The following is a 16,512-nucleotide window of genomic DNA, read 5'->3' as shown; positions in this document are numbered from 1 at the left end:
CCCAAGCTGGCTCGCTCCTGAGCCACTACTGTGTGTCCATTCCCCTGGCTCTCTTCTCATTGGCTCACTGCCTGTGACGGACAGCAGTGGGAGCCAATGACTCCCGCTGCTCTCTCACTTAATAAGGAGGGAGAGACCCTGGAGAGCCGAGGCTCTCATGCACATCGCTTGATCGCAATGGGGCTCAGGTAAGTATTGAGGGGTCTGCTTTACATAGAAGGTTTTTTACTTGTAAACACCTTTAGCTTTTACCATCACTTTAAAATGAATGGAATACAGCAGGTTAAAAATGACCTTGTCACTAAAAGGTTGAAGTTAAAAAAAAAAAAAAAAAAAGGCAGCCGATAAAATAAGATGCTATATACATACATTTCTAGCAGGCCATTACATTCCAGAATTTCATAACATTGCAGGTGTCAGACACTCTTAGGTATGTCCTGTCCAGTACCTGCTCCCTATTTGTTCCTATATCCTGTGATGATGTATGAACCAATAGGAAGAACCATAGCATGCGGCAGGGAGCAGAAATCCAGCACAACCATGTTCGATATGTGCTTAGGATCGCCAAGGCTGCCGAGTTTTAACACCTACCGGAAATGTAAGTATATAGCATCTTGTTTTCTTAGCGGTCTTAAAATTACCAGCACCTAGCAAATCCTCAAGACCAGATTCACATTTCATTGGGGTGCAAAATCAATGGCACCACAGCACACTGCATTGTGTACTGTACATGAGCATGTGTTACTGCAATACACAGATGTGAATTCAATAACAATAAAAATTTAAATTTTTCTTCTTTAAGTTTACTAGTTAAGTTTAAGGGAAAGTGTTGCTCAAAACCCACAGTTCTAGAGAAAGTGCCTTTTGTTTAAGAAGTGCTTTAAATTAGCCTGTGGGTCCAAAATGCACACTATACTTCCCCTAGCATGAGCAATGAGAAAGGTCAAGTTACTGCAAAATTACAATAAACATTTCGAACACTGAGATTACTTAAAGTGGTTCTAAAGTCTGAAGGTTTTTATAGACACACAGAGGAGGCTCGGGAGCAAGCACACACAAATGCCCTCAGAGCAAGCAGCTTACTCTGGGGGCACTCAGCAGGTGGGAGGGGTGCCAGGAGCATCAGTGGGGGACCTGAGAAGAGAAAGATGGGGACTGCTGTGCAAAACCATTGCACAGAGCAGGTAAGTATAACATGTTTGTTGATTTAAAAAAAAAAAAAAAAAAATTGAACCTTTAGTATCACTTTAAATGTGTCTATATGGCATAGAAAAATAATGCCCATGCAAAACTGTTGCCCATACCAACCAAATTCCTTATTTTATTTTCCCAGAAATCATAAGCAGAAAGCTTACTGATAGCTTTAGGTGACAGCTCAAAGACTGCTCTAGATTTCTTTGTGTCACTTTTAGCAAAGCTAACCCTATGAATAATTCCCATCGGTCTCACATACCTACCCATATGGTTGGTTCTATAGTGTCAAAGGTAGACACATAGCTAGCATGAGTTTAGAGAAACACAGGGAAAGCATGTGTGCATACATGTATACTTACTGAAAACTACACTGGAAGGGTGTGGTGTACTCAAGTACTGGAAAGACAACAAATACCTTGGCATGTAGTCTGCGTCCCCATAAATTTCTAATTGATATGAACTGTCTTATACCTTAAAAGCATTGCATTTTAGCAATGAAATTTCCTTATGGAAATGATATGAACACAAATCTTCCTCTGACTGACCAAGGTGAAGAAGTGAACGGATGACATCAGGATTTCCACAGTGGTCAATCAGAGAAAGTCTTGTACTCAGTAAAAATACAAGGCTTCTCTCGAATGGCAGAGATGCATGCAGACTGACTATCTAGGTCCAGCATCAGACAGGAAGTTGCCCATACTGCTGCAGGAGCACAGCACCACATACTGCATGTAGTTAACGCTACAACAATATATTGCTTCACATATAGCAGCCACATAGTTTTGTAATGGAAATAGTTTGTCTGGGCCAGCTTGGTCCGAACAAGCAATTTGAAGTCATAGTAAAGCTGGAATTCATCTTTAAAGCATTTAAAAAGTATACCATTAAAAAATGATGACCTATTAAGAGAGTGTATAAACAGACCACTTTAGCACATTGTTAGAAATATAACAATATACATAGCTTACCTATTTTCTGGTTGAATATCTTGTCAAAAGTCAATTCTTCTCTTTCTTCTAGATACTTTTGCATCACACTTCGAATGCTGAAAATAAATAAGCAACAGTGATTAGCAAACCTGCAGGTAAGGAAATGACCACATTTATATTCTACATGCTTTCCTTCTATTTCCAGCTTAATTTCCATGTTCTGATATGCAATTAGCATAGAAACTCCCAGGCTCCAGGCAAACTTTTTCTGAAACAGACATATCTAACTGGCCACACCATTTGACGGCCCATTCACAGTTCTGCTTTAAAGCCACTTTTTTTTTCCATGACTTTTTAACAAGCATTGTAGAACATTTTTCACACATTGTGGTGTTTATGCTTTAGGTTATATGTTTGCAAGCATTTAAATGTGCAAGCACAAACTTAAACACCTGAGAAATATAACAGTGCACAAAAATGTCTAGTAAAAGAAAAAAGAATAAAGATTGCAGAAATGTAAATGGGGCATCTCAAGGTTTTCTCTTCATCAAAACCAAGCTACTAAAAATGTATCTTCAGGGTGGCAGCATTTCAAATTGTATCGTTAAAGGAAGTACGGTACCATGGGGAAACTTCATGGAGTGATATAGGAAATTCTTGCTCATGTGGGCCACTCTGTTAATAACTGCATTCATGTAAGACCTCCGTGCTTTATATTAAATTCATAACTGTTACTTTTGTAATTCAATGATCTTAAAATGTTCCTTTCCATCTCAGTTTGCAGCTAGCTATATTTTTCTAAACCCAACAAAAATTGAAACAGCACAGAATACATCCAGTATGGATAAAAGGAAACATTTCATGTGCAAATTCCCACAGAAATGTAAGTTTTTAGTTCATGTGGTTGGCTCGTTACTTTCCCCAGCAATTTTCTCTTTCTACAAAACTAAGAATGAGCATGTGACTGTAGCAAGAGGGCTCTCCCATTAGAACTCAGAAAATGCATGCATCAAGTTTCCATAAAAGAGCAGGAATATATACAGTTGCAAGAAAAAGTATGTGAACCCCTTGGGATTACGTGGAGTTTTGCATGAATTGGGCATAAAATGTGCTCTGAACGTCATCTAAGTCACAACAATAGAAGAACACTGTCTGCTGAACATAATACTACACAAACATTAGATGTTGCCATGGTTTAATTGCACATTACATGTAAACATTCACAGTGCAGGGAGGAAAAAGTATGTGAACCTTTGGACTTAATAACTGGTTGACCCTCCTTTGGCAGCAATAACCTCAACCAAACGTTTCCTGTAGTTGCAGATCAGACCTGCACAACGATCTGGAGTAATTTTGGACCACTCCTCTTCACAAAACTGTTTCAGTGTAGCAATATTCTTGGGATGTCTGGTGTGAATCGCTCTCTTAAGGTCATGCCACAGCATTTCAATGGGGTTGAGGTCAGGACTCTGACTGGGCCACTCCAGAAGGCGTATTCTGTGCTGTTGCAGCCATTGGTTTGTTGAATTACTTGTATGCTTTGGGTCATTGTCCTGTTGCCTCACCCATCCTCTGCAGAGCTTCAGTTGGCGGACAGATGGTCGTACGTTTTCCTGCAAAATGTCTTGATAAACTCTGGAATTCATTTTCCCATCAATGACAACAATCCATCCAGGCCCTGAGGCAGCAAAGCAGCCCCAAACCATGATGCTCCCTCCGCCATGTTTTACAGTGGGGATGAGGTTTTGATGTTGGTGTGCTGTGCCTTTTTTTCTCCACACATAGTGTTGTGTGTTCTTCCCAAACAACTCAATCTTGGTTTCATCTGTCCACAGTATATTTTGCCAGTAGTGCTGTGGAACATCCAGGTGCTCTTTTGCATACTTAAAACGTACTGCAATATTCTTTTTGGACAGCAATGGCTTCCTCCGTGGTGTCCTCCCATGTACTCCATTCTTGTTTAATGTTTTCCTTATTGTAGATGTGTCAACAAAAATGTTAGTATGTGCCAGAGATTTCTGTAGGTCTTTAGCCGACACTCTGGGATTCTTCTTTACCTCATGCAGCATTTTGCGCTGTGCTCTTGCAGTCATTTTTACAGGACGACCACGCCTAGGGAGAGTAGCAACAGTGCTAAACTTTCTCCATTTGTAGACAGTCTGTCTTACCGTGGACACATGAACATCAAGGCTTTTGGAGATACTTTTGTAACCCTTTCCAGCTTCATGCAAGTCAACAATTCTTGATCGTAGGTCTTCTGATAGCTCTTTTCTGCGAGGCATGGTTCACATCAGACAGTGCTTCTTGAAACCAGTAAACCCAAAACAGGTGTGTGTTTTTTAAGGGCAGGACAGCTGTCAGCAACACATCCAATATCATCACACTGATTGGAGTCAAAGTTGGCTCACTCCTGGCTCCAATTATCTCTGGGAGAAGTCATTAAGCTAGGGCTTCACATACTTTTTCCTCCCTGCACTGTGAATGTTTACATGTTATGTGCAATTAAACCATGGCAACATCTAATATTTGTGTAGTATTATGTTCAGCAGACTGTGTTCTTCTATTGTTGTGACTTAGATGCCGTTCAGAGCACATTTTATGCCCAATTCATGCAAAACTCCACGTAATCCCAAGGGGTTCACATACTTTTTCTTGCAACTGTATATATATATATATATATATATATATATATACACACACACACACACACACACATATATATATATACACACACACACACACACACAGTTAGGTCCATAAATATTGGGATATCAACACAATTCTAACATTTTTGGCTCTATACACCACCACAATGGATTTGAAATGAAACGAACAAGATGTGCTTTAACTGCAGACTGTCAGCTTTAATTTGAGGGTATTTACATCCAAATCAGGTGAACGGTGTAGGAATTACAACAGTTTGCATATGTGCCTCCCACTTGTTAAGGGACCAAAAGTAATGGGACAGAATAATAATCATAAATCAAACTTTCACTTTTTAATACTTGGTTGCAAATCCTTTGCAGTCAATTACAGCCTGAAGTCTGGAACGCATAGACATTACCAGACGCTGAGTTTCATCCCTGGTGATGCTCTGCCAGGCCTCTACTGCAACTGTCTTCAGTTCCTGCTTGTTCTTGGGGCATTTTTCCTTCAGTTTTGTCTTCAGCAAGTGAAATGCATGCTCAATCGGATTCAGGTCGGGTGATTGACTTGGCCATTGCATAACATTCCACTTCTTTCCCTTAAAAAACTCTTTGGTTGCTTTTGCAGTATGCTTTGGGTCATTGTCCATCTGCACTGTGAAGCGGCGTCCAATGAGTTCTGAAGCATTTGGCTGAATATGAGCAGATAATATTGCCCGAAACACTTCAGAATTCATCCTGCTGCTTTTGTCAGCAGTCACATCATCAATAAATACAAGAGAACCAGTTCCATTGGCAGCCATACATGCCCATACCATGACACTACCACCACCATGCTTCACTGATGAGGTGGTATGCTTAGGATCATGAGCAGTTCCTTTCCTTCTCCATACTCTTCTCTTCCCATCACTCTGGTACAAGTTGATCTTGGTCTCATCTGTCCATAGGATGTTGTTCCAGAACTGTGAAGGCTTTTTTAGATGTTGTTTGGCAAACTCTAATCTGGCCTTCCTGTTTTTGAGGCTCACCAATGGTTTCCATCTTGTAGTGAATCCTCCGTATTCACTCTGGTGAAGTCTTCTCTTGATTGTTGACTTTGACACACATACACCTACCTCCTGGAAAGCGTTCTTGATCTGGCCAACTGTTGTGAAGGGTGTTTTCTTCACCAGGGAAAGAATTCTTCTGTCATCTACCACAGTTGTTTTCCGTGGTCTTCCGGGTCTTTTGGTGTTGCTGAGCTCACCGGTGCATTCCTTCTTTTTAAGAATGTTCCAAACAGTTGTTTTGGCCACGTCTAATGTTTTTGCTATCTTTCTGATGGGTTTGTTTTATTTTTTCAGCCTAATGATGGCTTGCTTCACTGATAGTGGCAGCTCTTTGGATCTCATCTTGAGAGTTGACAGCAACAGATTCCAAATGCAAATAGCACACTTGAAATGAACTCTGGACCTTTTATCTGCTCTTGTAATTGGGATAATGAGGGAATAACACACACTCTGCCATGGAACAGCTGAGAAGCCAATTGTCCCATTACTTTTAGTCGCTTAACAAGTGGGAGGCACTTATGCAAACTGTTGTAATTCCTACACCGTTCACCTGATTTGGATGTAAATACCTTAAAATTAAAGCTGACAGTCTGCAGTTAAAGCACATCTTGTTTGTTTCATTTCAAATCCATTGTGGTGGTGTATAGAGCCAAAAATGTTAGAATTGTGTTGATGTCCCAATATTTATGGACCTGACTGTATATACACATTACGCACATACATACACACACACACACACACACACACACACACACAATAATTATTTGCTTTTTATAATATATTGTAAAAATTCACAAAAGTGAATCAATTGTCTGAACACAATTGTCTGAATTTACTTAGTGGTAGGGTAGGCCCAACAGGCCCTGCTCAAGTGACTTTTCTCAAAGGATCCGGTTGGAAAATGTAGGGCGAAACAACAGTTGCACCAATCAAATGCAGCCACTGTTCAACAGTTATCAGGATACAATAGCTCAACAGGGGAATTAGCCCATCTATACCATTAAAATGGATGAAGGATTATGTACTTATTTTCCATTCAGCCTGCAGACTGAAATAAAGAAATCTGACAGTGTAATGCCAGCTTTAGAGTGCCATTTATTTCCACCAAACTTTTGCTTTCAGGTAGAAAAAAAGGGGAAAATAATCCTCACAGTAAATTTTACAAATCTGCATAAACAAATTTCTGGCAAGTCTCAATACACAGCAAGGAAGTCTTCGGTGTCCTCTCCCGTAATGCTCAGACTACAACAAAGTAACAGGTCAAGAAGTGAGAGGCCACAGCAAAAGCGGATCTTTATTAGACATTTATCAATACACCATGGACTGCACAGGCACCAGGATTTGTAAAACAGCCTTTTGGAGAAGAAAAAAAAAATGATTGTCAGGGGTAGTACTGCGATATCTGTAAGAGGTAATAAACACTTGACAGAAACCTGCTGCTACTCACAAACATGTCAGAGAGGGTCATATGCCATCAAGGAGGAGTGAATTTTTACACCCAGGAGTAACAGTTGTTGACATACAGCAGCAGCTAACACAACTCAATGACAGGCTGAAAAACACTGCAGTTGTATGCCTGTAACCACACATCTGAGCAGTTACAAGTGTACAAGTATGGATAAGGCTATTCATCCTTCTCTGCATACAGCCATGGCCAGATCAATGACAGGCTGTACATCCGAGAAGTTACATGCATACAAACACCTGTAGCTCATAGGTGCAGAAAGCTTCTCCTTGTTAACACTGTACAGCCCTCTGCAGTCATGTGAATAAGACCCTACACTTATGGCCTCCTCATATGCACAGAATGTTTTACCAACTCTCCTAGAATTCTTTCCTTCTGGCAGCAGCATTTTGTAAAAAAAAAACCAAAACACTTGGTTGCTTAAAAAACTGTGCAACGCATTTAGGCACTTCAAGGGCTTGGGCATTAATTCGTTTCATTGGTCAGAATAATAATTTAATTTATTATTACTGAAATGACTCTTCTGGGAAGGCTGTCCACAATGTTTCGAGGTGTGCCTATGGGAACATTTGACCATCCTTCCAGAAGCACATTTGTGAGGTCAGGCACTGATGTCTGACAGGAAGGCCTGGCTCGCAGTCTCCGCTTTAATTGATCCCGAAGGTGTTCTTTTAGGTTGAGGTCAGGACTCAACTGGTGTGCAGTCATGTTGGAACAGGAAGGAGCCATCCCCAAAATCTTCCCATAAAGTTTGGAGCATGAAATTGTCCAAAATATCTTGGTATGCCGACACCTTAAGAGTTCCCATCACTGGAACTAAGGGACCAAAGTCCAACCCCTGAAAAAGAACCCCACACCATAATCCCTCCTCCACCAAGCTTTACACTTGGCACAATGCAGTCAGGCAAGTACTGTTCTCCTGGCAACCGACAAACCCAGAGATGTCCATCAGACTCTGTCAGACAGAGAAGCGTGATTCATCACTTCAGAGAACACATCGCCACTGCTCTAGAGTCCAGTGGAGGCGTGCTTTACACCATTGCACTTGGTGATGTAAGGCTTGGATACAGCTGCTCAGCCATGGAAACTCATTCCATGAAACTCTCTACACACTGTTTTGCTAATCTGAAGGTCACATGAAGTTTGCAGGTCTTTAGCTATTGACTCTGCAGACATTTTGCGACTTCTGCGCACTGTGTGATTCAGCATGCGCTCACTCCACTCTGTCATTTACATGGCCTACCACTTCGTGGCTGAGTTGCTGTTCCCAGTTGCTTCTACTTTGTTGTAATACCACTAACAGGTGACCGTAGAATATTTAGCAGCAAGGAAATTTCACGGATGGACTTATTGCACAGGTGGCAAAGATTCTTATGACGGTACCACGCTTGAATTCACTGAGCTCCTGAGAGCAACCCATTCTTTCACAAAAGTAGAAGCAGTCTGCATTCCTAGGTGCTTGATTTTATACACCTGTGGCCATGGCGGTGATTGGAACACCCGAATCCAATTATTTGGAACGGTGTCCCAATACGTTTGGCAATATAGTGTGTGTATATATATCTATTCTTATTTATTTAAGGTATTTATATAGCGCTGTCAATTTACGCAGCGCTTTACACATATATCGAACATTCACGTCAGTCCCTAACCCTCTTATGTATGCTTAAGCATATATAGACCCGTTAAACCAATCTTCACGGTTTATGCAAACAGTTCTTACTAACTGTTAACTGAACTGAGTCATAACTTGACTGATTAAACTCCACCCCCAAAATAAACAAAAGAACATTGATGTGAACAAAGCCTAATTATACATTTGACACAAGCACAGAATCAGAACTGGAAACAAGTCACTAAGCCAACTAGTTTCTCAAGTTTCCTAATGTGTTTCAACCAGTGCTTCCTCTTCTATCTTCCGCATAAAAAGTACAATGCTCTCCATCTGATACAATGATGTCTTGTTCTGTTTAATGCTTAGTACCATACTGGCTTTTTTATTGGATTTTAAATTAACATGTTGGTTTTAATTTAAAGTGATAAATCGACCCAAAAATGTTATATATTGCAGCTTATCAATCATTAGAAGTGGTGGCTGTATTAGTTTTCTTTTTTTCCCCCATTGTATTCACCTGGTAATCTAGCCAGGAACACCCCTATCGTATTAGAATCCCTCCACTCTGGATGAAGGAGCAACAGAGACACTTTTTAAAAAACGCTCCGCAAACGCTGGACCGGCATTTGGCAAGCGTTGGTAAAACAGCCAAGTGTGAACGAGCCCTTAGATCACAAAATACCAATTAACAAGAATTCAACTATAGGTGAGTCTAATTATTCATTAAACAGGAGTCCAGCAGACAGTTAATTATAAAAAGGCGTTACATAAAGAAAACCCCTTCCCATTTCATGCTGTCAGCAATGGCACCACATGGAAGAGAAATGTCACAAGGCCTGAGAAAGAAAATAATTTCTTTACACAAGAAAGGTGAAAGCTACAAGAAGATCAGCAAAGCTTTACTTATCAGTCAGAATACTTGGTCGTCATGCACGTTTCCAACATGACAATGATCCAAAATACACATCTAAGGCCACTGTTGCATTTCTGAAGAAGAACAGGGTGAAAGTGTTTCAGTGGCCAAGTATGTCTCCTGATCTGAACCCAATCGAACACCTATGGAAAATTCTGAAGAGACAAGTTGAGCATCACTCTCCATCCAGCATCCAGGCTCTAAAAGGTTGTTTTTGTGAAGAATGGAAAAAGATAGATATTGCAATATGTCACCAACTTGTTCATTCCGTGCCTAGAAGACTTGGTTTTGTCCTTGCAAATCATGGAGGTCATACAAAATACTAGATGTAGTAGTTTTTGTTGTGTGGTGTATTTATTTTTGCATCAACTAATTTGAGTAAAACTGAAAATTTTGTAATCCAAGTTATATTATTAACCTTACGATCTCTAAGATTGTTAGCTCTAATGAACAGGGCCCCGTTTCCTCCTGTACCAAATTGTATTGTATTGTATTGTAATGTCTACCTTCATTTTGTAAAGCGCTGCGCAAAATGTTGGCGCCATATAAATCCTATAATAATAATATATATACACAGCTACTGGAATTCTGCAAGTATTCATTACTGCACTTTTTTTTAACAAGCAATTCTGCAATAAATGCATATAAATGGTGTGCTGTAGCTATAAATACATGCTGAGGCCATTATTTTACTGGAAGCAACACGTGGCTCTTAACATCCTTCACTGCCATTCATTTCAGAGGGCTCATTTAGTAACACAGGATAATGTGTTTGCCACAACACACCATACCCAGGCAGCCACATTGCATGAACAACATACAGTAGAGTCACCTAGCATGAATAAAACCAACAAGCAGTGTGGAATTGGCATAACTGGTTGTCTCCTGTATGTGGAGTCCCAACTCCTTTGCTGATTCATTTCCAACTGTTAATTCATTTACTGTCTGAGAAATTCCAGAGAGTCTGGCAGAAAGAGTGTTGGCCAAGTCCCCATACACCGCCACACACGTTGCAGTCTGTACTCTGTACAAGCTGCCAGCTTTCTGGCCACTGGAAAAGAAGGAGAAAGCATTCTAGTCTGGTGGTGCATTGCATCCCTGCTAATATAATGATATCAATTCGTGGCCCTGGTAGGGCCAGTCTGATCCCACATTTTTGAACCCAGTACATCACTCATTTGCAGCTCCACAATCTACTTGCTGTAACAGTATGTGTGGTAAGTAGTGGTGATAATGCACTTACTGGGTCTTGATTGGCCCCACATTGAAGCCCAAAGACACCGACAGCTCGTAGGTATGGCAAGATTTAGGAGTAGCCCCATGCTAATGCACTCAAGACAGGTGCTGCTTCTAAACACCTTTCTCCGGCCCTACTGCAATAAAAATGGATTTTCACTGTACTATATTGACAAATGGTGGTCTGTTCTGGTTCTGAAAATAAACTGGGTACAGTAAGGAGCTGTATCAGGAACACAGAACACAGTTGTGATGTACCATTGTGCAAATAAGGAGAGAAGTGCTTGTTAAAGTTCATAGAGTTCATATACTGTAGCTGCTGCCTTTTACCATAAGGACAATTACCTGTCCAAGAATCCAGCAATGTCCACATCCGAGCAGATTTCCTTAATCGGCTTCAGGTGCAGGAACCGGCATCTTAAGTAGGGGGAAACTGGTGGTGGTGGGGAGGAGAGAACTAGCGGAAATTCTCCTTTTGGGTGGAGTTCCACTTTAAAGAGGTATTAAACCCAAAATAAAAAATGTAATATATTGCAGCTTACCACTTATCATACATGGTGGTTGCATTGGTTCTTTTTTAAGGCTTTTTTTGTCTGTTTCCACCTGGTGATTTGACCAGTAACACACCTCCTGTATTAGTGTGCCCCCACTCTGAATGAAGGAGCACAGGGGGGCACAGCAGACAGCAGCACTGTCAGCCTGGGGGAGGTGGGTGGGGGGGAGAGGGGGTAGGAAGGCAGTGTTGTATGTATAAATACACTAACGATATAAAACCAAACTCTGCTCACATTTTGTAAGCAGTTACTGCAGTTTTTTTTTTCTTTTGGGATAACGGTTTTACGTGAATAAGTAAAGGCAGTTCATTTTAAGCACCCGTCAGTGTTAACTGGTTTAACCATGTAAACTAATACATTCTATTGGAGAGCTTGTACAGACTTGCTGGCTGGTTCACCAGCTGAAAATAGATGTGATGGCTATATTGTTTGTTTGCTTTTTAAGACATTTTTTCTATGACTTGGAAGCTGCAATAAAATAAACGTTTGTTTTAGGCTACGTTCACACTAGCGTTGTGTGCAGGCGGCAGAAAGGCGTTTGGGAAGCGTTTTTTACCGCTTCCCAAATGCCTCGGACAATTCTGCACATTGCAGCACATGGTGCTGTTCTAACGGGAGTGTTAGCGTCGTGGCAAAATGGACACCTCTGGTCGAGTCAGGAGGCGTTGAAGCCTCCTATTCTAGTCTATGGTGCCGCTCCGCAAACGCCCGGCCGGTGTTTGCGTAGCAGTTGCGGAGCGGTAACACTATTCAAACTTCATTATAGGCGTTTGTAGGACGTTTTTAACGCTCGGCAAATGCCTAGCAACTGCCACTGAACCGCACATGCGGCGCTTGCAGAGCATTAAAAAACGCTCCGCGAACGCCGGACCAACACTTGCCAAATGCTATAGGGGCGTTTGGCAAGAGTTGGTAAAACAGTCAAGTGTGAACGAGCCCTTAGGGTTTATTATCGCTTTAAGGGCCCCTTTCACGCAGGCTTTCAGTCTGGGTCCAGACTGAACCACAATGTATGTCTATGGACAAGCAGATACATATGTAGTTCACATTTTTCCATTGCCATGATGGGTTGACTAGGTGTATTGAGGTGACATAGCTTCTAGTTTTGTCCATTTTACTGTGTGATGAAGTAACGTTCAGCAAAACATGCATTTTATGCATGCACAATACAATATTCTGAATAAATCCTCAGTGGAAAGGCTCCATTATTATGATGACGTGCAGAGATTCAGATTTTTCATTCCTGGCTGGCTCTCCTTAACCACTTACTGTCCACCAAGCAAACAAAACATCTTGGATGCAAGTGGTTATAACAAGTTGAGCATAGTTAGCCACAGGGAAACAAGTTGAGAAACACTCATGTGTAAATGAGGGCTCATGGTACCCAAAATGGAAAAAAAAAAAAAAAGGTTTTCGCTTTAGTTGTAGTTGCACTAAAAGTTCCATTAAAAACCAAAATCAAGTAATTCAGTTGACCAAGTTATCTCTACAATTATTAGTTGTTTATGTGCCAACAAAATGGCTGTCTTTTCAGGTTACACGGCACTTTAATCAGTTTCCAGCAGAGCACAGCAATATCAAGTAATTGTAAGACAATGTACACAAGACGTGTATTATAAATCACACTGGAGCACTCTGCTATCCAGTTGCATCTGCTGCCTGGGTCAATCTCCTATTATGTGCTAATTCATTGCAGGGAATCTGGATATCCTTTGCTCCTAATCAGGATAAAAGAATGGCCTCACTGAAATCAATGTGCGGCAAATCATCTTAATCTAGTTTGGATTATTCTATCTTTTGTCTACGACTGTATTAAACTCGTTGATGCAGTAATTTAAGGTTGGGTAGCACAAAATGCTAATACATTGTATAAGGCTGTTTCTGTTATCCGTAGGCAGCTATCTGAGCTAGTCAGGTCACTCCGTGCTTGGTGTTTGCTGCACCTCAGAATCACTGGAAATGTTAAACTGTGGCTGTCTTGGACAAACAACGTCCTAAATGAAAGCAACATCCTAAAGACAAATAAAGTGGTTACAAAGACAGGAGTATCATGTAAACGAATGTGCGAATATCACACTCAAGTTTACAAAAGGACTGCTAAATTACATACTCTCATGACAATATCTGAATAACCCACTTCCTGATGATTCCTAAAATAAATACAGTTTCATAGGTAATTTTTCATATTATTTAGCTCAACCTTTTCAACACAAAGGAACCCTTGAAATAACTTTCTGGTCTTAGGGAACCCCTACTAAAATTACTATATCTACATCTCCTGACACATTAGTGTGATGTTAAGTGAAAAAAATGCTCCTTACACTTGTGGTCATTGGCAAAAATTTCCTCCTTACAGACAAGCTAAAAAAGATCAATGGCGTCAGTGGGAACTCATCTGCGAGGCAGAAATTGTTCATTGCTCAAGGAAACCCTAGCAACCTCTGGAGGAACCCTAAAGTTCATAAGAAACCCTGGTTGAGAAACCCTGAATCAGCTTAAAGCGAAACTTCAGCTAAAACATTTATTTTAAGTGACTGTCGGCACATGGTTACTTGCAAAAGAAGTTCATCCCTATAAAAAAAAAAAAGTGTATACTTAACTTGCTGGTCCATCTATCGTTTACCTTCCAGGTTATACTTGCCTTCTTGGCCCATCTACAAATTTACCTTCTTGGTCCATCTGCCATTTACCTCCCCAGCGGTTCTTACCTTCCTGTTCAGGGGCGGACTGACCATTTGGAAACTCGGGCACTGCCCGAGGGCCCGGGGTCAGTAGGGGGCCCCATGAGATGCCCCTAGTACCTTTTTCATAGGCTTTTTTGAGTTTGGGCAAGGACACAGGGGCCCCATGATCCCCTATTGCCCGGGGGCCCCATGAGTTGTCAGTCCGCCCCTGTTTCATCTGCCATTTACCTTCCTGGTCCATCTACCATTTACTTTTCAGGTTATACTTACCTTCCGGGTCCATCTACCAATTACCTTCTCAGCTTTTCTTAACTTCCTGGCCCATCTGCTATTTACCTTCTTGGCTATACTTGCCTTCATCCACCATTTATCTTTCCAGCTATACTTACCTACTGTACCTGGTCCATCTACCATTTTCCTTCTTGGCCCATCTGCCATTTACCTTCCCAGCTTTCCTTACTTTCCTGGTCCATATACCATTTACCTTCCAGGCTATACTTACCTTCCTGATCCATATATCTTCCAGGCTATACTTACCTTTCTGGTTCATCTACCATTTACCTTCCCAACTACACTTACCATAGCAGATAATCTACCTCTTACTTTCCCAGATGCCCATGTCTTAAAATAAAATATAGCTGTTGCACCGCTCTCCAACTGCTTCACGTATTCCACACTTCCAGGAGTGTAAATAACTGCTCCTCCCACCGACTTGTATGTCATTACAAGACATAGGAACTGAAAGAGGAGCAATAATAAGCTCTGGAAGGGTCAAAAACCTGCTGCAACCAGGCAGTGAAGAGACGTCATTTAAAGACATGGGCAAAGCAAGTATAGATGAGCTTCTTTTACAGATTGTCCTTCTTTAATGAGTGACCCTGTGGTGACAGACTGAGATTAAGCCCTGTCAAAACTGTGCTACTTTCTGAAATCTGTAGCTTTACTGCAATGACCATACCTGCGACTCGGTCAGAAAGTGCAGGGCAAGTCTCCCAGTAGGGGTGCAGGAAGCAATAAAAAAAAACTGATCTGAGATTTAACCTAGGTGTGTAAAACCAGTGTTTGAGCTGCATAAAACATGTCCCTCCTTTGTGGTCAGTGTGGAGAACAACCTGTACCTTTAGTACACTTTATCTTTAATCCCCTTGCTCTGAGCCCAAAGTTGGGCTTTAATTCAAGCATAGACCATTTTGTCTTTTGGAAAAAGCAAAAAACAAAAAAAAACACACAACAGACTCGGTGCACTACACTACGGTTCTACATTACTATACAACTATACATACATAAAATAAAAAGGTAAGTTATGAACATGGTTTACGGGGCTAATTATTTTGATGCCCTACAATATCAAAGGGATAGATGGCGGCTGGTGCTATAATGGGATTTTAACTGCTTGGTATTAAGAGGATTAAAGCTGGCCATACACATGTAGATTTTCGGACGACAATATTTGTATGAAAAGTTGTACGAAAATTCTTTGAACATTCGGTGAATGGACGAATGTCGTTCAAAATTGTCCTTTGCTTTTAACATTTGAGTTTAAAATGCATGTCATTTCTGAACAATTACCACATATACTGGCTGAAAGTTCTCGATCAAAGGAAAAGTTTTCCTTCCATCCCCTTCGAATATTCCCTTCACTGCGGTCGAAAACAAACATCGATTTGACCCAACTAAAGGTTATTAAATCAAACGAATATTCTTGAAACAAAAATTTGTGAACAAAAATCTATAAGTGTATGGCCAGCTTAACTCCTTGTTAACAATTACCTCATTTCCAATACACTGATCTCAGCTGAAAGCACTGTGAACCAGGGGTTAAATATCTCTCACTGCGAAGTGATTAAAATATGATGTGTAGCTTCAGCCCTTTGCTATAAGACATGCTACAATCCTCCCTCATCTTGTATAGTAAACAATCTAATACAGTATGTTCAGGATACAGGTGCCAGGCAGATCTTTTCCAGCCTCATTTAAGTCCTCTCAAAGATTGCAGGGCATCATTTTAAGAGTTGTACATTTTACTGTCAAACACATGCACAGAAAAAAAGGTGATTGCATTTATGCTGTATTTATGGAGAAACCCATAGATGTTGATTGGTGCAAACAGCATAGAAACAGAAAAGAAAATTAGGACTTTGATGATATAGTATGCAAACTTTAAAGCATGACAGTAGACACTGGGTCCCTAGCGTCAATCACGTCATTCTGATGCACAACTTCATTCA

The 16,512-nt window shown here is 40.8% G+C and overlaps 1 protein-coding gene across 2 annotated transcripts in view; it reads right to left on the bottom strand.

Annotated features, from left to right (window-relative positions):
• Positions 1-16,512, bottom strand: part of GRK3 (G protein-coupled receptor kinase 3) — a 415,831-nt gene that overhangs the window by 285,668 nt on the left and 113,651 nt on the right. For both annotated transcript variants that reach the window (XM_089684118.1, XM_089684117.1), the window contains exon 2: positions 2,163-2,239. In XM_089684118.1, coding sequence (XP_089540244.1) covers positions 2,163-2,239 — 77 coding nt within the window. The remainder of the gene's footprint in view (positions 1-2,162; positions 2,240-16,512) is intronic.

Source organism: Staurois parvus, unplaced genomic scaffold (assembly GCF_062004578.1).
Source record: "Staurois parvus isolate SC_StPar_1 unplaced genomic scaffold, SC_StPar_1.0 ptg000336l, whole genome shotgun sequence".
Lineage (NCBI taxonomy): Eukaryota > Metazoa > Chordata > Amphibia > Anura > Ranidae > Staurois > Staurois parvus.
Note: the sequence above shows the minus strand (reverse complement) of the source record. Positions and strands in the feature narration are given on the sequence as shown.